General features: G+C 38.9%; 1 protein-coding gene across 2 annotated transcripts; it reads right to left on the bottom strand.

Annotated features, from left to right (window-relative positions):
- Positions 1-343: 343 nt before the first annotated feature.
- On the bottom strand, positions 344-20,174 carry fgf5 (fibroblast growth factor 5). 2 transcript variants are annotated; one of them, XR_008601874.1, is made up of 4 exons: positions 19,432-20,174; positions 15,856-15,959; positions 4,459-4,933; positions 344-2,321 (listed from the first exon to the last, which is right to left on the bottom strand). XR_008601874.1 is itself a non-coding variant. In XM_023266034.3 (3 exons), the coding sequence occupies exons 1-3, from the start codon at positions 19,658-19,660 to the stop codon at positions 4,559-4,561; spliced, it is 708 nt and encodes a 235-aa protein (XP_023121802.2). In that variant the 5' UTR covers positions 19,661-20,174; the 3' UTR covers positions 344-4,558. The 2 variants fall into 2 exon arrangements, 1 of the variants encoding a protein (XP_023121802.2); XM_023266034.3 differs by having other exon boundaries at positions 344-4,933.
- Between the last annotated feature and the right edge of the window lie 5,581 nt (positions 20,175-25,755).

Below are 25,755 nucleotides of genomic sequence, written 5' to 3'. Positions count from 1 at the left end.
TGCATGCATTTTTCATTTGGATATTTGGAGGTGACATATTTAAGCAGGAGATCTGGAAATTTTGAGCATCAAAAATTTTGTACATTTTCTGCCTCAATTCATGGTAAAAATGTCTTAATTTCTGTTAAGAAAACACAAAATCCAGGCAGGAGGTGACATTTCAAAGTAAAATGCAATATAAATTCCATTTTCCATGTAAGATTTGGTGGTTTTATGAGCTTCTAATTTATATTTTTATCTTTTTGAGTGAAAAATACTTTCTGTATGTTTTAAATATTATTTTGATGTATCCCCACTAGAAATCTCCACTTTGTTGTGTCACCTGCAATGTAAAACACAAGAATACCCACTGATATATTTATTTTCTAATATTCTCATTACATAAAAACTCTTTTGTCATACATAATTTTTTATAAAAAAGAAAAACAAAATCTGGTACAAAAAATATTTCTTTGGGATGTGTATGAGGACCACAGATGGCAACATGGAAGATCATAAAACGGCATCGAGAAATCTACAGCATATAGAGGCGTCAACTGCAAAAATTAAAATACAGTGTGAAGGATATTTCATTAGTTTGCTACATGCTCTTTCTGAACACTTGTATGTCTGGAAAAAGGCAGAAACACTGGATTTTCCACTGTCTAAACCTGTGTATTAACCTTAAATACAATTAAAATGTTTTGATGTGATGTTTATCTTCTAAATCTCACCAACAAGACTTTTTCAACCTGTTTATTTGATCAATTGTAGTTAAAAGTGGTTCAAGATGTAGATTTTCTAACATTTTTTATTATAACAATAGCAAATGTCAATTCTCTGCAGGTCTAATGGGTGTATATGCAACAAGTTAAGCTAAAAACTGAGATCTGGGCACGTTTTTAGGACAAAACCTGGCCAATAATCAGTAGTATATCCTCAAGCTGTACTTTTTACATGATTTTGTGCATTACTGACTCTTGGTTAGCCTGTTCCCACCGGTTTATTGATTGTTAGCATAGTCAAACAGAATATTTTCTGTTATAACTATAACACATTTTGATTATTCTACAGCTTTAATGGATGGATGTGCACCAAGTCGAGGTGTGCAAAGGCTTAAAACTAAGATCTGAACTTGTTTTTAAGGCATAACCTGACCAGTAATGACTAGTACTGCCAACTTTGACACCTGAAACTTCACTTTTTACATTATTTTGTGCATTTCTAACTCTGTTAGCCCGCATCTTCCTGATCTCATTGGCTGTTCTGCTTGTAACACAGGAAAATGGATTTTTTGCACAATCAGACAGATTGTTTTCTATTCTAACTATAGCTCATTTTGGTTATTCTGCAGCTTTAATGGATGTATGTTCACCAAATCAAGGTGTGCACAGCCTTAATAACAAGATCTTAACTTGTTTTTAAGGCATAGCCTGGCCAACAGTGACTGGTACTGCCAAATTTGACACCAAAACTCTTTTTCAAAAATGATTCTGTGCATTACTGACTCTCAGCTAGGCTGTATCTTTCTGATCTCACTGGCTATTTTGCTTGTAACAAGTGAGAACAGATTATTTGCACAATCAGATAGAAAAAGGGCAGTATTTTTAATAGAAAAGAAAGTAACTTGGTGAGTTTGGGTGGTAGAACTCCTTCATAATGCCTGTTTTTATGGTCTTGCACCAACCAAAACATTTGTAAAGTAATTAGGATGCACTTTTGCATGAAATCGGTTGTAATTTAAAATATGCTACAATATTTTGAACAGACATGAGACAATTTTGCAATATTCCTAACATAAAAACCCTCGTAAATCACAGGTTTGACCACTGCGATGTAAATATGTGTTTAAAATGTGTGCTTGCATCATTTTCAACAGGTTAATATGCAGGTTTTTACAGTGCGCTGTCGCCAAGGTAAAGTCATGACATAGGTTTCCTTTGAAATGCTTCTGCAAAATGTACATCAAAGCTCAAACAGTTAAATTAAAATCAGCATTAAATAATAATTCAGGTTCTGACACTGCTCATTCTGGGTTCTTTACATCCAAACCCCGTCTGCTTCCCCCTGAGATGTCTCTTTGCGCCTCCACTCCACGGCTGTTTGCCATCTGATACACCTACAGCCTCTTTCTCGGCATCTTTATCCCCGTGGTGACGGCGGTGAGCGCTCCTCCTGGCTGGAATGCCGCGAGGTCGTGACTCGGGACAGCCGGTTGCTAAAATGATAGTTTTGACGGACAGTTTTCTCCTTGATCCCTCACAGCTGTCCGGGAGGAGGAGGAGGAGGAGGAGGGAGTCTCCAGAGAAGCAGCCCTCGTTTTCTTGTTGATTATCACAAATCTGGTGTTAGGAGAGGGACAGTTGGTCGGTGTGTATGTTTAGGCAGGAGGCATGTTTGATTCACTTTCCAAGACAGAGAGAGGTTTTTATGTCTCAAATGAGGCTAAACAATTGTTCCTCAGTGAAATTTATCACCCTGGTTGTGATTTAACCAACAGAGACAGCATACATATTGGTGAAATAATGATTTTTCAGTGTTTAAAGCTGAAACCCATGACCTGTTTTTGCTTTAATATCATGTTTTTGTAATCTGCATCTGCAATGCCTTTCTGGATGACAATAAAACTAGAATTTTGCAGTTACAATTTGTACCTCCTTCTGAATTTTAGGCAAGAATTAAAAGATTAATCAACTTTTTAATTGCCCCTTTCCAAAATGTGCTCTATAATGACATTAAATTAATCAATAAGTCTTTAAATAAGATGATGCACATGACGTTACTTTGAAATAACTGACAATTTACAAAGTAAAGAGTCATATCATGACTGACATCCACCATAATTTGAAGTGTTCCTTGCAGGAGATAATGTTCAGTCTCTATTATCATCCTTTATTATCTCCAGACAGCGAGATGCTGTAGGAGGACAATATGCTAGGATTCTCTGCTCAGGTCAAGGATGGATATTCTGACATGACTAAGCAGACGAGTTTTCTCCATACTGGTCTATAATCTAAAATCTGACCTTCTCCCAACTACAGTATAAACCTGAAGATCAGAGAGAATCTTCAGAACTGAGGCTGGCATTGCTTGCATGTACTGCTGCTCTGTCAGTGTCACTTCTCCTGATATCAGTAAACCTTAGTCTCAACCTAAGTTATCTGAGTCTCCATTGTAACTCAGTCTGCCTCCTCATCCTCTCTTGACCTCACTGAACTTCCACAACAACTACAAGAAATCTACTTGTATTTCTCAGAACTGATGCAATGGTTCTGTGTTAGCTATGATTATGTATGTTGAGGAAAAGTAAACCCAGATACAAAGGCGTGATTGCTTCCTTCTGCTTATAGCAAAATGCACTTTTATGCCAAAAACCCCCAAAAAACATTATGTCTGAACTTATTTCAATTTGGCAAGGAAGAGTAGAAGTAAACTTTACATCTGGAAGGTGAACAAATTTAATTTTATCTAATAAAGATAACCAACTTATTTTTTTTAACCAAAGAAAACAAACAAGACAAACCCCTTTTTATTTATCTTGTCCATAGTAATTAAGTCCCTTACCGGCCAAATAATGGATATTATTGTCAGATTAAGAGCATTTATGTTTAGAAAGCAGGACAGTGATCATTGTGGGAGGTTTTGCTAGTGACGGGCACCATGATATACACTTAGGAGGCACTTAGTGATCTCTGACAAGAGTTAATGTTTCAGATCAGTCAGAATCAAACAGAACAGTTTCTAAATCACAATGGCATATGCAGAAGAGTGACATTTGCAACCTGAATCATGTGTCCATCGACTAAAACCAATTTGATACTCAATTTGTTGTACCATTTAATCATAAATCCCAATTTTTTAGAGATTGGATTGGGCATTATGTGCTAAATTAGCAATTGGAGATGAGCTTTACTGTCAGAGACCTGCAGAAAAACTTATATTTTAGCAAAGAAAGCATACAAAAAACAAAAATCCTTTCATGTATCTTGTCCAGAATAATTTAGTTCCTTACCCACGAGCAAATAACGGATAGTCTTGTCTAATTGAGAGCATTTATTTTTAGGGAGCAAGACCATGATTATCGTGGGTTTTTTGCTAGCAACGTGCACCATGACATACACTTATGAGATGCTTAATGATCTCCAACCAGAGCTAATATGTATCAGACAAGCCAGAATCCAATATAGTATAATTTACAGCCTCAGTCACGTGTCCATTGACTAAACCCAATGCGATACTCAATTTGTGGTATAAATCATTATTCCAATTTTTTTTTTAGAGCTCGGTTCGGGACATTTCTGGTTAAATCAGCAACGGAAAGGAGCTTTACTGTCTTAAACCTGCAGGTGGTTATGGGTTTCAGCTTTAACAAACCATGTACATAAGTGAAAACAAAAAACAGGACGGAACCTCGACAACTCAACTGGAAACTCCCAACTACGGTCATAGCTTCAGGAAAGAAAAGCTTGATAGTTGTACCTGGCAGCCTTTTGAGGTTTTTCACTCTCTTCGTAGATACCCGGAATGATTTAAATGTGGTAAACGACCACTGTCAGTTTGTTGTCCTTTACTTTTATGCCTATCCAAACCTGTACTTGGGCCAGTACTTGACTTGCGTCCGTCTCGGTACTGTTCCTGCGTGGACGTTTGCCTTCGCTGGGGTAGATTTGGCGGCTGCCGGTGGCGGCGGGGTTTTCCTCCTCTCTTTGCTTCTGTCCGTGATGGTGAAGCCTCGCTCGCTCTTGTCATGGAGGCCGACTCTGGGCAGGAAATGTGTAGAGACATGCTGGGATTTGACCCGTGGGCTGGAGCCCATTTTGGCTTTCCCTCTTTTGTTGAGGGCCACGAACCACTCGCGACCAGTCCTGTGGTTCATGTGGATTACTGAGGCGTAAGTGTTGTAGCTGTTCTCCTGGAAACGTTCCCTGAACTTGCAGTCTTCTGTGAACCATTCCTGCAAAACAAGGCAAGTCCAAGGAGTTAAATGTGCTTTTATCTAAATGGAGCTAAGCCTGCAAACTACATCTAGATCAGACTGACAAACCTTTAAATCTGCTGCACGTTTCATTTCTGAGTACACGACACTTGATCCGTCCAAATACAAACAAGACCAGAGGTTGAACCTGTGGGAACTTCTACCATGTAACCAAACCCAGTGTCTCTTGTTATCTACTGCTGAGATAATTGTGTTTAAGTCGGGGGAAGAAAAAGTAATGGCTCAGATTCTTCATCTGGCAGCTGACCTCTGCCACCCTCTATCCAATGATGCAACTTTATTTCCTCGTTAACACTGATTTGACACAAGCGAACAAACATACTGGTACAGATAGACGGCTACTGTGAGAAACTTTAATGTGAGTTTCTGAATAAACTCTCTTATTATTGTGCAGTAGACTGTGCTTCATCTGCAGATATCTTACCTTTATTTTGTTTTGTAAAATGTTTTCAAAAAGACATAACAGGGAAGTTCGATTGACTCACAACCTCAGATCAGCGAGGGCTACAAAATTAATCAGACAGCTGGATCATTTTTGTAATACAATAATCACTGCAGATTTAAAAGTGGGAAAACATCAAACGCTTGTATTGGTGCCAGGTTTCAAAGTCATCTACACCACTTTCCTTATCTCAGAGATGCTTTGACTGACAGCAGCAGAGTTCCTTTGTACCGGTCAGACTCTCATTACAGCCTGTTTGTTAAATTGATCCGAGGACAATCTCTAAATGTAGACGCACTGACGCGAGTTTTTCTCATCATGTTGTTAAAATAGCAGAGGATTCAATTTTATTATAAACCAGTTTTTACAGCAGAAACAAGTAGTCATTCATTATTTTGACAATCATTTAAAGCTCTTGGTACTTGCATTTCTCACTATTTTTAGAAGTTTTACAAACTAAACAATTAATTTAGATCATCAATCCATAATTAAAATAATAATTTATTGCAGTACTATATAAAATAATTCCACATGAAATCCACCTCAGCCAGCTAACTACAACAGTAACATGTTTTACAGTAAAGCGCGAGTAATAATAATCTAATGATATCCATAATATACCACAGTATACCGGTCACGGGACCTTTGTACTGGATTGAGTGCATTTACTTTTGATATTTTCAGCACATTTTTGTGATAATTTTTCTATTTAAGGGATGTTTTCAATTCAAGACTCTTACTTGTAGCACAACTCTACTTACAATGTGGTATTAGAGCTTTTACATTACCGTTCAAAAGTTTGGGGTCACTTAGAAATGTCTTTAATTTTGACAGAAAAGCATTTTTTCTTCAATGAAGATAACATTAAATGAATGATAAATCCAGTGTAGACATTGTTAATGTGGTAAATGACTATTCTAGCAGGAAACAGCTGATTTTTAATGGAATATCTCCATAGGGGTACAGAGGAACATTTCCAGCAACCATCACTCCTGTGTTCTAATGCTACATTGTGTTAGTTAATGGTGTTGAAAGGCTCATTGATGATTAGAAAACCCTTGTGCAGTTATGTTAGCACATGGATAAAAGTGTGAGTTTTCATGGAAAACATGACACTGTCTGGGTGACCCCAAACTTTTGATTTTGGTAGTGTATTTCAGTAAGGATGTGAATATTTCATCCATCAGTGAGGATAGCCAAAGTAATGCCAAAAGCCTTCCAGGTGGGACTCAGCCAGACACTTCTGAATTTGTTCCAAACATAACCTGTAAATTAGACTGCATCAGACAGAAACTATCTGACTCATAGTTTGATCCAAACTGACTAAATCTGATCCCAAAGGTTGGATTGGCATCAGTCGAGGCATTTTTAAATATCATATGATATCAGCGTGAACCTCAGCCTGATCCTTTGTTTACGTCTGCTGTCATACAGGTGTTGTAAAGGGAAAACAGCATTAATTGTAGGATGTTCAGGATACATGGATGGTTTTCTTAATAAGTAATTGGCAGCACTGTTGATCAAAAATCAAATAATTAGCAGCACAAATTAGGCAAAATAGATCTCGGTTCTGTACACACACATGATTTAGGCTAAAAAGTAGTCCCAGTCTAATAAATTAGAGGCTTTGTAATTAATTAATCTAGATTAATCACATTTTTGTCAAATAGCAATATGTTGCACAATAAGCAAATTTTGTCAATTCAAATAAATGTTGTTTGACGACTGAATCAATGAATAGACATATACATGAACTTAAACAAAAATGTTTGTTTCATTTATATCATTCTAAATTTTTCATGTCTACTACATTCACAGATTACTGCAAACTCAAAGTGCAATTATAGCAATTATATTCAACATTTTCAGGGTTTTTGTAAACTCAAGCACTTTCTGTCTTCTATTGTGGGATGGCTACACCGTTTGTCGGTACCAGGACTGTTGTAGCTAACGTTAGCTCTGGTGCTAACAACAACATGTTTTGCATTGAGGTGATCAGAAAACTCTTTGTTGCCAATTTGCACACCACCAGGCTTTTATCCAAGCTGCCATCGGGACGATATTTAAAAGAAAACTTTCCGCCCGACAAGCTCAGTGTGGTCTGGTCTTAATTCACTGTTCACCAAACCTTTCTTGACATCGCTCACTGCGTCCTGTGCATCTTCTTCGTGGCTGGCAGACAGACTTTAGGTTCATTACCGCCACCTACTGGGCGTCACCGAAGTAACCAGAAATTAGGAAACTGAGAAACATTCGATTAAATGTGTTCAAGTCCCAGCCCTATTTTCTGCATTTTCTAGGTTTTTTTAAACGTTATTTTTTCTGTAGTTAATTAATCAAAATGAATGTGTTAAAGTCCCAGCCCTAGTTGAAACATATTTGTGATACATTACAAACAGCAGAAAATACATTTTTCCTCAAATTGATTATGCAGTTTAGTTGAAAAACATTTGTTTTGTGGGTTGAACGGTGTGGATTCTCAGTCATTGAGGTCATAGTGATTGTAGGAGCTTCAAGCAGAAAACCAACTGGAACTTTTCTTTTGATTCCTCTAGATATTTCACCTCTCAGCCAAGAATCTTCTTTGTAGAACTGAAGGAACCTCTTAGATGAGAGAGACCTCAGTGCGGCTGGTTTTTCATTGAAACTTCTGCCATTAAATACACATGTTTGATATTTCTCCTCTGTATTCTGGTTACCAGTGTGACGAATCCCACCCCATCTAATAAATGACGAGTTGGCTATAAAGGAGTGACAGACCAGGCAGGCTGATTTGACATTTTTACGTCACAAACCAACATAATCTGGCAGAGAACACATTTCTGCCCAACAAGCTCAATGTGGTCTCATCTTCCTTCACTGTTCACCAAACTTCCTTGTCTGCTGACATCACTCCTGTCCTGTGCATCTTCTTCACTGCCGGAAAACAGACTTTAGGTTCATTACCACCACCTACTGGACTGCAGTGTTAATCAGTGTTACCAGTGTTCCAGAAAGACGCAATTAAATGTGTTATTTATTTATCGCGTTAATTTTTCCTGTTATTAATTAATCGAAATTAACACGTTGAAGTCCCAGCCCTCCAAAAAAGTTTTGGGTTTTTTTCCTCCTATACCAGTGGGATGTAAAAATGCCTTCCAAATTGATCCACTTTTAAACACATTACCTATGGCCATTCAGCAACACAGGCGTTTTTGTCATGGTGCCCATTTGCTAATAAGCTAATTATCAGTTATAAGGCATGTAGATTGGACATCTTAATAACTTTAATGTATTTCAAATGCGGATTACCTAGAAAAATGGTATCAAAATGTTCAACTATAAAGACGAACACCGAGGTACCATATGAGATTCTGCGACACCACATCTAAGAAATGCAGATATTCATCGAATGTTCCCGTTTCGTGCCTAAAAATATCTCGGGTGGGAACCTTTGACATGTACCCAGGGATGCCTGCTTTCTCGCCGCAGTACGACTTCTTGCATAACCTCCTGCCATTCTGAAATAAAACAAACTGTTCCGCTTTGAGTGCAGCATAGCAGAAAATGATGCCATTACAGCGTTCGGTAAACATGCCAGTCACAGGAGAGCGCTCTGCGGCCGCCGCACAACAGTACCAAGCTTTAAGTTATTCAGAGTGACCCACTGTTCCTTTCGGCTGTTGTTTTTAAAGATGATTAGGAAAAAAGTCGGTGCAGAGCCGCTGCTATGGTTGGATTGAAATGATTTAACAGAACGCTACTTCTGAGCAACATACCAGCTCCAGTACCAGTCAGGGTTTGGAAACAAATCCACTGAAACATGTAGAATGTACTCACACACATACATGCACACACATACATGCACATATGCACACACAAGCTTGCATACCAGGAAGAAGCCTTGGCCCCCGCTGTGGTTCATAGGATTTAATAGCTGCAGCCAGATTCCAGAGATCTTATTGTTAAAATCATAATGCTTGTACAGCTGTTTAACCTGGCTCTTGCCCTGCTGGATTGGTCACACTCTTTTAAAGGGACCTTTCCCATGGTCCTCCAGCTTGGAAGTGATATTTGTTCACAGAGATATTTCTTTTTATTCCTACAGCAGCTACATACAGAGAGATAGACTACTTTATTGATTCCAGTTCCACAAAAGTCTAACTGATTCGCAGAAACTTTACAAGCTGAGTTTATGAGTAGGTAGTGGAAAAACACTTACAGCTTCAGACTTTTTAGCTAAAACAGAACTGAAAATAAAACTTTGTAAGGAAATGTTTTAAGGATAGGGGAAATTCAACACATAAATAAGTTCATATCCAACGAATTGATGCAATATTTAAAAAAAAGAAATTCTTGCATTAAAGTTTCTGCAGTTCCTCCAGAGAGGCAAATGAGCATTTATGACAAATTTTATGTCAATTCATTGGTATGAATGCAGCATTGCAACAGATGCAAAAGAAACTATAACTGCAAAGCTGTAGATTACAAGGTTGATGCAGGGGATGCGCCCTTGTGTTTTTGTGTTTTCTTTACATAAATGAAGTAAACTAGTGCAGAAAAAGAACAAATTGGTACATAAAAGTTCACCAGAATGCAGCAAATTGCCAAAATTCAAAAGCCTACATTCCTGCAGGAGGCGACACTATTAAACATGAAGAGATCACCAGAGTTTCTGCACTTCCTTAAGAGAGGGAAATGAGCATCTGTGGCAAATTTCAGTGTAATTTATTCAAAAGTTGTGGAGTGTATCCTTGCAGCAAAGATGCAGAAGAAGCTGTAACTCTAAATCCATAGATTTCAGCGGGGATGGAAGGGATATACTACAGTTTTTTGTGTTTTCTTTACATAAATTAAGAAGTTTCACTATAAATTGATGCAGAAAAGGAAGAAACTCTGGCATAAAATTCACCTGACTGCAGCAAATTGCCAAAAGCAACAGTCTGCATTCGTGCAGGTGGTGGCACAATGAAAGTTACTGCAACTCATCCTGTGGGGGACATGAATATTTGTGCCAAATTTTAATCCAGTTCATCCAATAGTTGTAAATATCTCCTCAGTATAAATGCAGCCAGCGGTAGATTTCAGTGGGGATGCAGGGGAGACGAACCTCTTGTGAGTTTTTTGGTGTTTTCTTTGCGTAAATAAATAAATTTCCACCAAACTAATGCAGAAAAGGAAGAAACTCGTGCACAAAAATCCACCAGAATGCAGCAAATTAAACATTTGATGCTAAAATTTCCTGGCAATTAAAAGCATGACCTATAAAATCATCATTTCTGCAGCTACTTGGTTCATGTCGTCATGTATTTCTGTCCTCGCTGGCTGTTTGTTCTACAAAAGCAGGTGACCCTTTCACCTTTCAGTAGTTTATGTTTGCAATAGCTGACTGGGCGCGTCATGCAGAGCAATGTGCATCTGTCCTCTCGTCCATTACCCGCCAAATAAGCTGCCACTGTGAAAACGTCTCAATAGTAAATATGAAAGACGATGCAGCCGGGTAAGCTTCAGGACGTCACCTGATACCCGGCGGCGAGGCGCGAGCCCCCCGACGTTTACATCCAGCCCGAGTCATGGTGGCGGTTAAGTAGCGGAGTGCAGCTGCAGCCACAGATTGGAGTTTTAGTTGTACAAACATTTCTCAGAGGCAGAGCTAATTCGGAGGCAGAAATAAACTCCAGGAGAGGACAAGTCTGTCAGAGTGGAGGTAAAACCAGCAAAGCTGCGCTACAAAGGGGAACTATAACACCCTTAAATGTGCTCTATATTTAAAATGCAATGTAGGTGGTAAAAGTGAAAGAGTTAAATGTCTGATATCAGCTTTTAAAGGCTGCAAAGAGCTGAAACATTAAAAAAATGTGGCTGAAGAAGCTACAAAAATCCAGTGAGCAAGTGGACTTTGAGCTTTTTGTAGATATATTTTTTTGGAATAGATGTCAGCCAGCGTAAAGAATGAACTTTCCTGGTCAATATACATGTGATTTTTATGTAATTTATGTTTAAAGATGTCTTTCAAATTAGTCATTTTTAGACATAAATTACTAGAAGCTAGAGGGTTAAACATAAAAACCTTCTAGCATCAAATTGCATTTAACTGCTGAGTTGCAGCTAATAAGTTGTTTGGGTTGAAATGGAGCTTTTCTTTCTTCCTGGACAAAACGAAACTCAAGCAACTGCCTCCATTTTCTGTATAATTAGTACAAAATTACACATTTTAGTTGTAAAACACTTCAATGGAACCTGTAAAAAAAAACAAAAAAAAAAACGCATTAAGTTGCACCTGGAGAGGAAAACTGTTGGGAGTAAGTGGTGCAGATTGTGTTACTGAAGAAATAAGACACATCTTCTATGTCCTGGAGTCCTAGAGATCAATGACAATACTCTAAATGACCCATTTTAAAGTAAAAAAAAAAAAAATCTATTTTTTAAAAAAAAAAAAAAAAAATGTTTTTTCAGCAGGAAACTTCTTCTGTTTGGCTTAAGTGTAATCGACATATAAAATGAAAATGGTTCATGTCACATATTTGCACCCTGAACAGAAGAGGTGTTTTGTGTTAATTTATCATCCCTCCATAAATAGAAAAAAAATCCCAAATATAAAATTTTTAAAAATCAACGTCATATAAAACTATTGTGTTTTATGTGTTGGTATTTGAAATGTCATTTTTGAAAAAAAGCTTTTAACATGCATTTTTTAATGAAAAAAACCACAAAGAAAACAACAGTGAATTATCCCATTGAACCATGATCTGTGAGCGGTAAAGAACACCACTGCACTAGATGTTGATTGAAATGATTAGTCATGGAGTTAATAATGAGATTTAAACAATGTTTATTGGGATTTTTTGGTTTCGGACACTTTTGGATAATTAAACATGAACCGAATCCGACTGACATCATTGCTGTTCTTGAGAAGCGAACCTAACAGGAGGGTTAAATAATGAGAGTTACAGCGGAGCAGCTGGAGTTTGCTCTGCTATAATTTAGTGTTTATAGGCATTTAGTTGTAGCATATAACCAATTATACAGTGCTGAAGGTAGGACATACCTCAAGACAGAGAGGTCGCTGCAACAGAGCCAAAATAATGCATTTTTTAACTACTTTAGGCTATCTGGAATCTAGTGCCACACTGCCTGCAGTTCAGCCAAATATTCTCTGAATGTTTGTCATGTTGACTGTTGGTTCCCCATGGCTTCTCAGTTGCACCGAGGAGCACAGAATTTTAATGTTTTTTTGCAGAATCTGGTGCAAACAGTTTATTTTGCCATTAAAAACTTGTAAAATCAATGTATTTTTAGTAATATCCCAATTTTAATGGAATATTTGATTAATTTTACAGACAGAACCACACACCACACAGCAACACAGCATTAGCTCAGCATTAACTGATGATTATTTCTGTTTTTACAGTTTCTGTCTCTCATAAATAGCGTAATTTCAGCACTTTTAAAAACAGAACATGCAGGTCAAACTTACCAGCATGGTGTGGGATGCAGAGGATTAACTAATGCTTTAATTAATTTACGGAATTATGGGATTCACAATCCAAGAAGACAACAAAGATGCACTGCCCTTAAAGACTTAGCAAAGTAGCTCAAACTGTGTTATCTCTAACTTATTATTCCGCCAAGGAACAGCGGAAATATGTGACAATCAGTGTACATTTGTCTGTCTGTCTGTCTGTCTGTTAGCAACGTTACTCAAAAACAGACTGACAGATTTGGATGAAATTTTCAGGGAAGGTCAGAAATGACACAAGGACCAAGTGATTAGACTTTAGCAGTGATGCAGCTTATAGTCTGGATCCACGGATTTGTTAAAGATTTCTGTATCATTGCCAGATAGTGGCACGGCATCACTGTAACCATGACAACAAGTGAACACTACATCAGCTGCCTGCTGATGATCACATGATTGTGATCCTACTACAAATCCACTGCTGAGGACTTATCAGGACTTATCCATCAGAAATGATACAAGGAGCAATTGATTAAATTGTGGGGATGTTTCTGAGTCCCATCAATTCCCTCCTGCATATTTAGGTCACTCGATTTGGTATCCGTACATAACGTACACATGCATAACACACATCTATGCTCAGCGCAAGGTCGTTTCGTTTGTAGGTACATCTATATTGAATGGCCACATTCTATAGTGCCATGATTTCTGCCACAAATTTTTGAAGATTTCATCTGTTGGAAATGAGCAGCCTTGGCAGAGTACTGCGCTCGCTGAGTTCTTTTCTTGTTTACTCTGTGATAGGTAGGACCTATAATGAGTTATCAAAACTTTTTAACATTACATTTTAAAGACGGCAGGTTCATGTTTACATCTATGGTGCCTGGATCTCTTCTGTCCTGTTGTTGCTGGAAACCATGAACATCTCAGGTCATCTTCAGTCAAAACCCAAACAGACAAACCTTAAAGTTGGTGCAGAAGTGGAAAACTGGACTTTCATGTGTGACCTTGTGACAGTCAGAGACAGGAGATAGAGGTGGATGAGAAAGAAAATCCACGACAAACTTCCAGCAGAACAAATGCGATCACGTCCTCAGTTTTGCTTTGCCACGTTGTTCTCTGTTTATCGTCGACGCCTGTGCAGCGTTGAGTCGTATTTAAATCTCGTTTGGGATGTGCTTTGACCTCGACAAAGTCTCTAACTGTCCCGTGCGTCTGCATAAGCTGGAATGATGAGCAAATATCTGCTGCTGGACAGTCACATTTCTAACAAGCCTCATCGCTCCCCGCTGACGTGGTTTCATGAAACAAAACCAGGGGCTGAGGGGACATAAACCACATGAAGCTCACAGACTCTCTGATTGTAGCTGATTGTTTACTCAGCGTATTGATTTCCCTCCTCTGTATATTATCAGACGTCCCAGGCAGGACTTAATCTGCTCTTCCCATTAGCACATGCTAATGGGGAGCTGCTTCTATTCACACGCCTGCCAAAGTTCCCACAGATGACCGGTTGGCTGGTCGGTCCGCTGAAGCTGCTGTGGGCAGATTTGGGCTTTGCTGTGTGTTTGGGAGGATTTGAAAAGTCTCTGAAAACTGTGGCTAAAGATTACAGCAGTGTGCCAAAACACGCCGATGTCAGATTTGGGGATTTTGTTGCGCAGCGCAGATGCAAAGCTGCACCGGCTAATAAATAAAACAAATATAGCTGCATGAGACGAGGTTTTGATGCAGAAATGTGTCCATTTCAGGAGTCTGGATGATGGTGGCTTGCAGCAGAGGGGCATCAAATTCAGTTTCTGGGGCAAGATTTACAAGCTTGCTGGAAGTCTCAGAATACAACAAATATTTGGTCAAACTAAACAGCATGGAAATATTTTTGCCTTTTTATGACAACTTTGCTGCTTCAATTCAGTTTAAGTCGAGGAATCTGTTCCTACCACTTAAATAAAAGCATAGTTGCAACAAAAATCTGAGTTGCTATAATTAAGCTCTACTAATGGGCTGAGTTGACATAATAACATTAGTAACTGCCCCAGCCTCATATTGTGTAATTTAAACTCAAAGTTCTGTGTTAATTGGTTTCAAACTAAAGTTAAGTTCAGGTCATCTATGACAACTTTGCTGCTTTGATTCAATTTCAACCCATTTTCAAGCAACAGAATCCAACTGTTGTCAGCAAATCTCTAAAATCTAATATGCTACCACCAAACAGCACATAAAGATGGCTAACAGGTGAACATAACGATGCATTTAGCAGCTATAGTGACAGACATTTGTCTTAGGAGGTTGCAGAGGCTGAACAGGAGAGGAAATATTGAACTGACAGCATGACAGAGTTGCTGTGTGTCTGCAACAGTTCAGTAGCTTCTTAGCAATGCCAGTTTAATTAGGCAGTACTATGCATGTTTGATAGATTTTGAGGGAGTTTAGGAAGCTTAGAATAAAAATCCAAACAGATTTTAGCTAATTAATTATGTTAAGAGCCATTTGATTGGTCAACAACATTCCAGTTAGCAGGTGCTTTGTGTCACTTCAGAATATAAGTTGTGGAGACTGGAGAGTAAATGTCGGACTTACAGGTTAGCTGTTTGCTAGCTTATTAGCGATAACAAGCTAAAGCTAATATATCCCAGTGTGTGTCTGGTAGATTTTAGACTATTTTGGAAAGCATAAAATAAAAATCCAAACTGATTTTAGCTAATTAAGTTAAGACCCGTTTGACTGGCCTTGTGTTGTGTCACTTCAAAATAAAAGTGGCAGAGACTGAACTGGAGCAAGTATCGAACTTGCAGGTTAGCTGTTTGATAACTTATTAACAATACCACTTTATATCCCAGTGTATAACCCTCTGATAGATTATGGGGTGAGTTTGGGAAGCTTAGAATAAAAAGTTAAGAGTCATTTGAGAATTATCCAATGAATGCTTGTTTCACGTCTCTTCAAAATAAAAGCATAAGCAGCAGTATGTACGAGCTGAGGCAGTGTGTGGATACGTACGGTGGCGTGGAGCCGTCCTCTTTTATTCATGGCCAGGAATCTGTTGCTGTAGACCCCTTTGATGCCGATGACCCCCTGAGAAACCGCAAAGAGCTCCAGGACACCTGAAAGGACAGACGACATGTTCTGGTGACTGACGGCTGGCTTGATGTATTTCTACTCCTCTTGTCATTTTCTGAACCTCGCCGCTCGTCCACAGTCGGATAACGCACTTGACACGATCGACTGTGCTGTCATGTTGGCTCTGTTGGAAAGTTCAGCTGCAAGGAACTCATCCTGATCTCTCAGTATTTTGCTTCAGATTAATGTTTTTTTGGGATCTTTGAAACCATACCAATTGCATTACAGCTACAGATTTTAAATGAATCGCCAGCTGTTTTGATAATCAGTCAAAAAAGTCAAAAACTTCTGATTCCAGCTTCTGAATTGTCATTTTTCCTCTGGTTTCTTTCCTCCTTTATAAGGAGAAACTGAGTATCTTTGGGTTGTGAACAAACCAAGACCTTTGAGAACATCATCTTTGGCAAGCACCAATTGACATTTTCTACCATTTTCTGCCATTTTAAATCGAAATAATAACAGATCAATCAACAGTGGAGATATTTGTTAGTTGTGGCCTCAAATTCCAACCACAGTCTGGCAGATTGCTATGAAGAAGAAAAAGTCAACTTTCCCTTGCAGCCTGGCCTTTCTGATGGCCAAAAGTAGCATCGGAGTGGAGAGAAGTTCACAAATCCTTCGACAAATTAGCTTTATTTGCAAATAATCCACACTGGTTATGTCTTTTTAGTTGCAACATTTGCTACAAAAGCAAGAAATTGATATATTAAAGAGAAAACTTAATTTGCTTGAGGAGATGTGCAAAGTCTCTTGTTTGCATTCTGTCTAAAATATCTTTTTTTCTACTACCTTCAACAGTCTTAACCCACTTTCTTCACCAGAATATTTTCTAGCAGATACTCAAGGAGAACACCACTAAAAACCATCAACAGTGCATATTTTGCGCATGCATTCAGTACAGATGTTTTGCCAATGTTTCGAATAACTTTCAGTCCCTCTATGAATTTGCGACATTGCGAACGCAATTCACACAAATTCAACCAATCTCTGTGAATTCTGCGCGACCTTGCAATTTTGTCCAATCACCGCAACTTTTCTGCAATTCCAATCATAGCAGTCCCCAGTGCAAACATAATGCATATACATCACCGAATTCACTTCCTTGTTTGAAGATGCAGACATGTCCCATTCTAATGTCTCTCATTTCCCAACCAAAACTACTGCTGAAGACCGTGCAAAACATTTGGAGCATGTTAAATAATTAGTTTTGGAATAAATATTTTCAATTAGAATGTTGAAACATGGTCTAAAAGCTGAAAAAAATGCAATTTTTCAGCAAATGTCACTGTCTCTTGCAATTTCATCGCAACAAATACACTTAAAACACTGCAACTTACATTGTAATTTTTTAGAAAAACTGCCGCGAATTCAGACATATTAGACTGCAACAATCTCGAAAAACGCCCACAAAATCCTGAAGGGACAGAACTTTGTCCTAAATCACATATTTTTAAGATGCTTAAGAACCTTCAGGTTGGAGTGAACGTTCACCATAACTTGGTAATAAAATTTTGAGTCCAGGTGGTTTTTTTGGGCATTTGGAGCATCATAAGACCTGGATTATTTAAAGTATTTTTTTCATGCAGGAGAGCAGCATACTGGTCAAATGAGATGGTTCTGCAAAACTTACAGCAGTGAACGTGCAATTAAACCATAATAACAGCATAACTGAGCTATAAATTCAACAAAAGTACTACATGGGAAGAAAAACTCCATCTAGAAATCTTGTTGACCCACATTTTCCTAGAAAGAACTGGTGTTACATGACAGAAAATGATCTCTAAACTGCTCTATCCCACTAAACTCCCATAAAATGACAATAAAAATGCAAGTCAAAGCCCAGACTCTTCCCAGATTACTCCTGTCCTCACAGTCAGTGACTTCTATCCACCGGTAAAAGAATCTTCGTATTACAAATCTAAGACATCCAGTCTCCCGCCGCCTCGTCCTGCAGGATTCAGAACCACATGGCTGTCGCCTTGAGGTCCGTGTAACCTGACAACTCTTCTGAAGGCGAGCATGAAATGGAGGCACTAGTGCACTTTCACGGTGAGCTCGGAGCGTTTTGTCAGCGGATGAACGATGAGGGATCTGATGGGGCAATAAAAAGCCAAAGTCTGATTTATGGCCTCAATGGCTCGTTCACATACAAGATGGTTTATTTTTTAAATACTGCTGTGTTTGATTTTGTTTTTTAGGTTTTTCTTTCAATTGTTTACAGCCAAATCATGTGCAAAGTGCACGACTGTAAGATAAATGATCACATTTACTGATTTAATTGCTATTATTTAAGTCACAATATTACTTTAAGGGTTGTGTTGACAAAACAATGTTGCATCAACTTAATATTGGCTGTAATTTCAACTTAATTCTACGTTGTTTGGATAAAATCTGAATTTAGATTGAGGTAACCTAATAAAATTGGCTTGAAACTGCATTTTTCTTCACCTTGAGTTCATGATTTCAAATCTTTATTTGAACACATTTAGACATTTTCAGACAGTAAAGACAAGTAATTAAAAATAAGTTTGACTTTAAAGGAAAAGTTAGTTCTCTGAACTCAACATAGTTTGTTGGTTGAACATAATTTCATTAGAACTTGTCCTGACTTAAAAAGATTGATGCAACCAACTTTGTTAAGTTTTATATATTTTTTTGAGACCAAACAAGTTCATGTGAAATCTTGATTTTAGTGATTTTACTCGAAAGAAAAATACCAAAGTGCTGAATTTGGATTAGATAAAAGACACAACAATCTTGCTCCACTGACATATTTCCATTTCTTTCCTACTATCAAATCAAATTTAAATTTTCAAAGTCTATTGGGAGATTTGTTTTCAGTTTGTACACATTAGACTCGTATAAAAAATGCTTGTTGAGAGGAACAGTTGCTTTTTCCCAACAACTTGTCATTTTTGTGTAAACATTTTCTTTTAAATGAAAATATATTAACATACAGCCCATTTAAGCACTCAGATCAGACTATTACTGCTCCTTCCTTCTTTCTTTGTGGTCTGGATTTGTAGGCAAAAGTTTAGAAAGCAAACAGCTCCATTAATAGAGGCTGATGTCTGCAGGGTTTATTGTGGATATTTAGTGCACTAGGAGCTCTTGTCGTTGTGATGTCAGTGGTGCTGGTTTTGTAATCCAACACATCCTGGAGCTGCACCTGTTACTTCCACAAATAGTCTACCTGCCGACATCCACCAGAGACGCAAACAAGGCTGTGGAGCTGCTCAGATATTTCACAGGGTCGAGCCACAGCAGCAGCAGCAGCAGCCCAAGTTTAGGAGCAGAATGAAGAGCTTCATTATGCTCAAATTAGGCGCAAATGCAGGAATGCAAAGCCGCGAGTGCGCATTCTCAGCGGGACGGCTCATCCATCTATCCATCTATCCGCGCGTCACACGTGTATAATTTAACAGTTCTCGGCTGCACACCGGAGGAGGCACTTACTCAGCTGGTTGGGCTCATGGCTGCCATTCACTCTGCCGTCGGGATGGATCTGGAGGTGGAAGCCGATGCCGACCCGACAGTAGAGCCTGCAAGTCCTGCGTCCGGAGCGGATCCCCTCCTCCAGAAGTTGGCGCTCCAAGGAGACGCGCGCTGCTGCTGCTGCTGCTGCTGCTCCGGCGGCGGCGAGAATCAAGTGAGCGAAGGTCAGAACGTAGAGAGGAACATTCATTCTTCCAAAAAGGGACACTCTTTCCACCCGCTAGGCCACTTGGAGCATTTTCGTGTCGCTCCCGAGGTCCCGGTGCGCAGCGCTCCTGGGCATTACCCCGGCTGCAGGAGCTGGAGCGGTTCTGCTGGCACGGGGATATTTATAACGCCAATGATCTCACTACTCGATGCATGCCTGAGCTCTAAAGGACGCTCTTTCATCCAGATTTTGTCGCCGAGATGCCACTCCTGCTCAGCACCGACCCACAGCAGCGGGGCGTGAAGCAAACGCGACTGACACCGCACATTTTCCAAGGAGTCGTCCGCGCCAGGACGCACAAAGCGCGGCATTTTACGCGCAGGGAAGCGACATTTTTTCCCCCTCCTAACAGATCGAGGATTAATTCATGCCCGAGGGCAAGAAAAATGTGTCGTTTGGCGGCGCTTCTTCCCGCATGAGTGAAATAAAGAACGGCGGGAGGGTCGAGGCGGACGGAGATCCTCAGGTGGTGCAGCAGCAGAGTTGAGCTCACCGGAGACGCGGCGACCGTATTTATAGGCTTTAGTCCACCTTATCATCTGATACGTGCACACGCTGCCAGGACGAGCGTCTGTCAGCAGAAGACACTGTCACACTGTGGACTACTGCAGAAATAAACAGCAAAAAGCACTAATAAACACACAATTCTGCCTTTTCTCTGAGTCATTTTTAGCAGTTTTTGCACTCAACATGTTCCTTTCATGTTATACTACCAGAATACCTTTAATAAAATCACTGAGGAAACCAAAATCCATGATTGTTTTTGGTGACAAAGAAACATTCAGAGTTGAAATTCAGTCATTGGAAAGTCAAGACTGCCATGAAACCTTTGTTTACAACTGCACGTCATGCAGTCTCATCAAGTTATATCCTTTCAAACGATTTAAAAGTCAGATTTTGCATTTAATGTCCCAGCAACAAAACTGAAAAATCCCTACTGCAGTTCAGAATAGTCCAATCATCATCATTCAGCTTCATAATCAGCATTAGCAAGCTACATCTTTCATGCAAATGATCAATTTTGGTTCAATCATGATGCCAAACAAACAAAAATACAATAATCTGAAAAATAAATTACTTTCACTTGTCACAATGAGCTGTTTTCTTGCATCAACCTTAAAACAGTTAATTTACTGACACATTTTGCACATAAAATATATTAAATCTGTTTAGTGTTATGGGGAAAACATTTGTGGAGTTCTTTAAGGAGCAGCACAGTAATAAAACATACATTTCTTCATTTTCTCTAAGTAATTTCATCAATTTTTACATTCTGCATGTTCCTTTTTTTGTCATATTACCAGAAAATCTTTGGAAAAATTCATGGAAGAAGCCAAAATGCATAATTGTTTTTGATGACAAAGACACATTCAGAGACAAAGTTCAGTCTTTGGAAACTCAAAACTGCCATGAAACATTTATTTGCAACTGTATCTCCATCTATCTCATGAGTTACATCCATTTTAAAACTATGAAACTGTTTAAAAATGGCACATTTTGCAGTGACTGTCCCAACAACAACACAGAAAAGCCTCACCGGCCGTTTGAAGTTACTGTGTTCAGATTTGTCCAATCGTCTCTACTTATTTATGCCATTCAACAGCTATAAAATCATGATTATCGGCTATATCTGGCTTGAAAACAATGAACTTTGGCTTGGTTATGATGCCAAACAAACTGAAATACAGCAAAACTGAAAAATAAACTACTTTAACCTGTTAAAATTAGCTGTTTTTTTCTTACAAAGACCCCAAAAACAGTTTTACAGTCACGTTTTGCTCATAAAATATATTAAATCTGTCCTACTTTAGAGGACTTTCCTGGTTCAACAAGTAAAAAGATCATTTCAGGAACAACACAGTGATAAAAGGTCAACAGTTCAGTTCCGATGTGTCTTCTTTAACGCTGATTAAACATAAATTATGTCCAATCATGATTCCCATAGTTGCTGTCATTCCTGCAATTAATGCCGCAGAGAACAAACTGAGTCCCGCCATTCAAACCTTGACATGTCAAAGCAGAAGGAAAAGCACAGGTGTAAATAATAAAACGATTCATGTTTCAGGGTCGAGGTTTTGTGCACTGTTAATGTTGTTATCAGCAGCTGTGCTTTTCATACCGACATCCAGTCAAACTGTCTGTGAAAATGAAATTATCTAAAAAATATCACAATGAAAAGCAATGATGAGTTGAAATATGTGAAACTTGACTATACTCTGATCACTCAAACAGACATAATAGAGTTCAAACACACCTTAAATGCCTGCAACTGGATTTTTGTGCCATTTTTTGGGTTGGAATTCAAAATAGCTCCATGAAAACTGAGGCAAACCACCATAGAAACTAGTTTGTACTGTGACGGAGAAAGGAGTTCTTTGCACTTTTTGGAAGCTTTATCATGGTTAAAAGGACAGTTGTTAATTGTCAAGTTACCCACAGCTGTGTATTAAAAGATGCATCATTCCTTCAATTTTAGTCCAATAAAAGACTGTTTTCCACTGCAGGAACTTGCAATTCATGTTATGATGTCCTCAACCTTTGCACATGTTATTATTGGAAGAACTGTCCCTGGAGAACCTCTTTTAGAGGCATTTTTTGGAGGGAAAAGTTAAGTAAGTCGACTCAAACAACATCGCCATCAACAATGTAAACGTCAACAGTAAAGGTACTTGTCCACAGGATCCGTCAGTTTCTGGCATTCCATTCATTGTCTATGTGAAACACCTTGCGTTGCATTCTGGTTGCGTTGCGGTGAGTTTTGAGCTACGTTGCAGTGCGTCGCCCCGGAGAGCTCATTTGTATAAAGTAGACTTGACTTCTACTTTATGCAAATTTGGTGCAGGGAGCAGAGGTCCAACACATTGCAGAACCTTGGTCAACGTCTAAGCTTGTTGAACTAAAAAGAGGACAGATTCAGCGGCTTGGTCGCAAACTTTCTCACATTTTAGGTGAGAAATAAGATATGCAATTGTGGAATCTGTCCTTATTTTATTTCAACAACGGTTAGTTTAGAGGTTTTCCGAAAGTTTTGCGAAACTTGGGAACTCCATTCGATGCGCTTCATTAGCATAATGTAGCAGAGACCTCAATTTTATGCAACTTTATTGCTCGAAACGCGACGTGCCGCTACCAGAATGCAATGTGAGGCGTTTGACGTTGACAAAGAATGGAAAGCATTAAACTGGCAAATCCTGCACCAAGTCAGATTTCTCGTATGTGAAAACCTACTTGGCAATGAAACTGATTCTGAAATTCCCCATATAGGCTAACATAATCAATCTCTATGATCGCATGTGCTCATATTTTCATGCACTCAGAGTTATCGTTGTGGGTGAAGCTGCTAATCCAGCACCACTGTGGGAACAAAAACACTGAAAGGGATGATTATGGTGCCGTTCCTGTAAAAGTTCATGCCACCTCATACTTTCCTGCAGTTGAAAGCCACATATAAAGATGTCTGCAATACCTTAGCATCAGAGTTCTTTCCACTTTCTGGATGTCTTTTAACTCTTTAAAAGGCAAGTTGTGTTTTTTTTAACACTACACATAATATAGTAGAATACAAGACATTTCCATGTGTACACAGTCTTCATTTCCCTTGTTTAGTGCAACAAAGTGAGAGTTGAGTAACAGAATCCACAGAATGACTTGAAGTTCAGCCAATGAGGCCTCAGCATTCTGGTTTACAAGAAATAAAATCACAAAAATGTAAGAGCCATCTACCAATGTCAGCTTTTTTTGGTGTGAAGTTCGCAGTTTGAGATCCTCCAGACAGTTTTCTTGCTAAACTGCAGCTGAGCTTAAGACCCTCAATGTGGTTCAAGAAAATTTCTTGTTGGATTGTAGCTTTTCCCCAAAATGCAATGTCAAAAATCTGAATTAAGTGGAAACATAATGGAAACCGTGTCTGTCAGTGTTCATTAACCAGTGTCACTTTTCATGTATATATTTGAGTATATCACCATCAAGTTTTTTAGTGAAGACTGTCCAAAAACAAGCTGTTTTCCCCTTTTTTGAATAGTGTATCATTTGTCACCTGTAAGCCCACTTTTACAACCAATATAAACACTTTTGCTTCAGAAAGTCCATTACAGTAGAGCCACAGTAGATCTGTTTATGTGTAGGATGAATGCTAGTACTGTTTGGAGATGATCTTGAAAAATACACTCATCCTTTAATATATGTTTTGGTTATTTCTCTGCAAGACAAGAGACTTTACATAGCTTCTTAACTTTTTCACATTGGTACCAGTGTGATTAACACCTCTATAGCCTTCCAGTTCACACTTTAGCTTCTGGACCAAACAAAAGCACTGAACTTCATCTTTAAAACATCTATGTGAGGCTGTATCCTCGGACTCTCTGCAGCACGTGTCCGCAGCTAATCTTATTAATTTTCTATCTCCACATGCATCCACTGTAATCCCATCCCTCATTGTTTTCGGTGTCTGAGTTTGATTAGCTCTGGATTACAGCCTTCATAGGGGCCTAATTGTCTGCGAGGCCGAGCCGGCGGTACCTTCTATGTAAACAGCAGGCCGGTGTTTAGTCGCTCCGTTCTAATGGGCAGCTTTCCTGTGAGGCCGGCGCAGTAACAGTGAGGTAATCCTCCGCCGTCGCGTAAACATGGATGATCCTGATTGATTCGCCCGCCCGATTGATCCCAGCTTTTAGCAGCTTTTTAGTCTAAGCAAACAGCAGACAGCAGGTTCTGCCGCGGCCCTGGACCGTCTGAGCCCACAGACGGTGATCAATCTGAGGGTTGAGGGCAGCATTTGGGAGCATCTGAACCGGCCGAGGTCCTGGTCATACATGGCTACAGTCCTCTGAAGTCCAGAGATGCTCAAACACTGCGACAGGCATCACTGTAGAGGTCGTACATTTATACGAGGTGTTGTTCGTGAAAGTTCAAGAGAAAAACTACTCCAGTAAAATTAGCTTTACATAAACTTCAAGTGTAATAATGATGCTTTCATTACTTTTATTCATGCTTGTCCTGGAACTTTGGCTGCACTTTTGTCTGCAGGACCGTCCAGGAATGTGAGGAGTGATTGCTCAATAGACGATGTTTTATGAAGTGTTGATCTGTTATCTTGAGCTTAACCTGCTCCGGAGCAAGTTAGATGTTCAGCTTAAGTTTCCATGGTGATAGGAGCCACTGTCCTGAAATCACCATCTGCTTGCTGCCTTCTCCCCTTGTTGCAGATCAACATGAGATATTTGTCTCCACAAAGTTCGATCACCAGCAGATGAGTTAGGAGAAAAAAGGTCAAGTCCAGTCCATGGGTGGACGTTCTCAAGCAGCGTTTTGGTTGTTCCTCTTACCGACTGACTTTCCTTTGAGACATACACTGCTGTTCAAAAGTTTGGGGTCACTTAGAAATGTCCTTATTTTTGAAACAAAATCTTTTTTTTCAATGAAGATAACATTAAATGAATGATAAATCCAGTGTAGACATTGTTAATGTGGTAAATGACTATTCTAGCTGGAAACAGCTGATTTTTAATGGAATATCTCCATAGAGGTACAGAGGAACATTTCCAGCAACCATCACTCCTGTGTTCTAATGCTACATTGTGTTAGCTAATGGTGTTGAAAGGCTCATTGATGATTAGAAAACCCTTGTGCAGTTATGTTAGCACATGAATAAAAGTGGGAGTTTTCATGGAAAACATGGAATTGTTTGGGTGACCCTAAGCTTTTGAACAGTAGTGGATCTTTTGATATGACCATACAGTTTAAGGTAGTCCTGAAAACCTGAAGTTAAACCTGAAATTATCTCAATAACCCTATGGAATATAAAACGGTGTCTGTATAATTAAAGGATGGTTTCAGTCAAGTTTGCCTTTTTATACCAAATAAACTATAACCAAGGAACAGCTACACTGTTCGGAAACTAAAATACAGAGGGAAGTGTAGATGAAGTCAAATGGTTGCACTGGAAATGCGAAGCTTTGATAATCAGATCTCAGGTATGCCGATTATTTTCATAGTTTACAATATTTTTTGTCCGTTGTCATGTTCCCATATAAAAAAAATTTTAAAAGCATTTTTGAGATAAAAAGCATCAAATTGAT

The sequence above is a fragment of the Amphiprion ocellaris genome, chromosome 6 (assembly GCF_022539595.1).
Source record: "Amphiprion ocellaris isolate individual 3 ecotype Okinawa chromosome 6, ASM2253959v1, whole genome shotgun sequence".
NCBI classification, from domain to species: domain Eukaryota; kingdom Metazoa; phylum Chordata; class Actinopteri; family Pomacentridae; genus Amphiprion; species Amphiprion ocellaris.
This window is presented reverse-complemented; position numbering and strand designations above follow the sequence as displayed.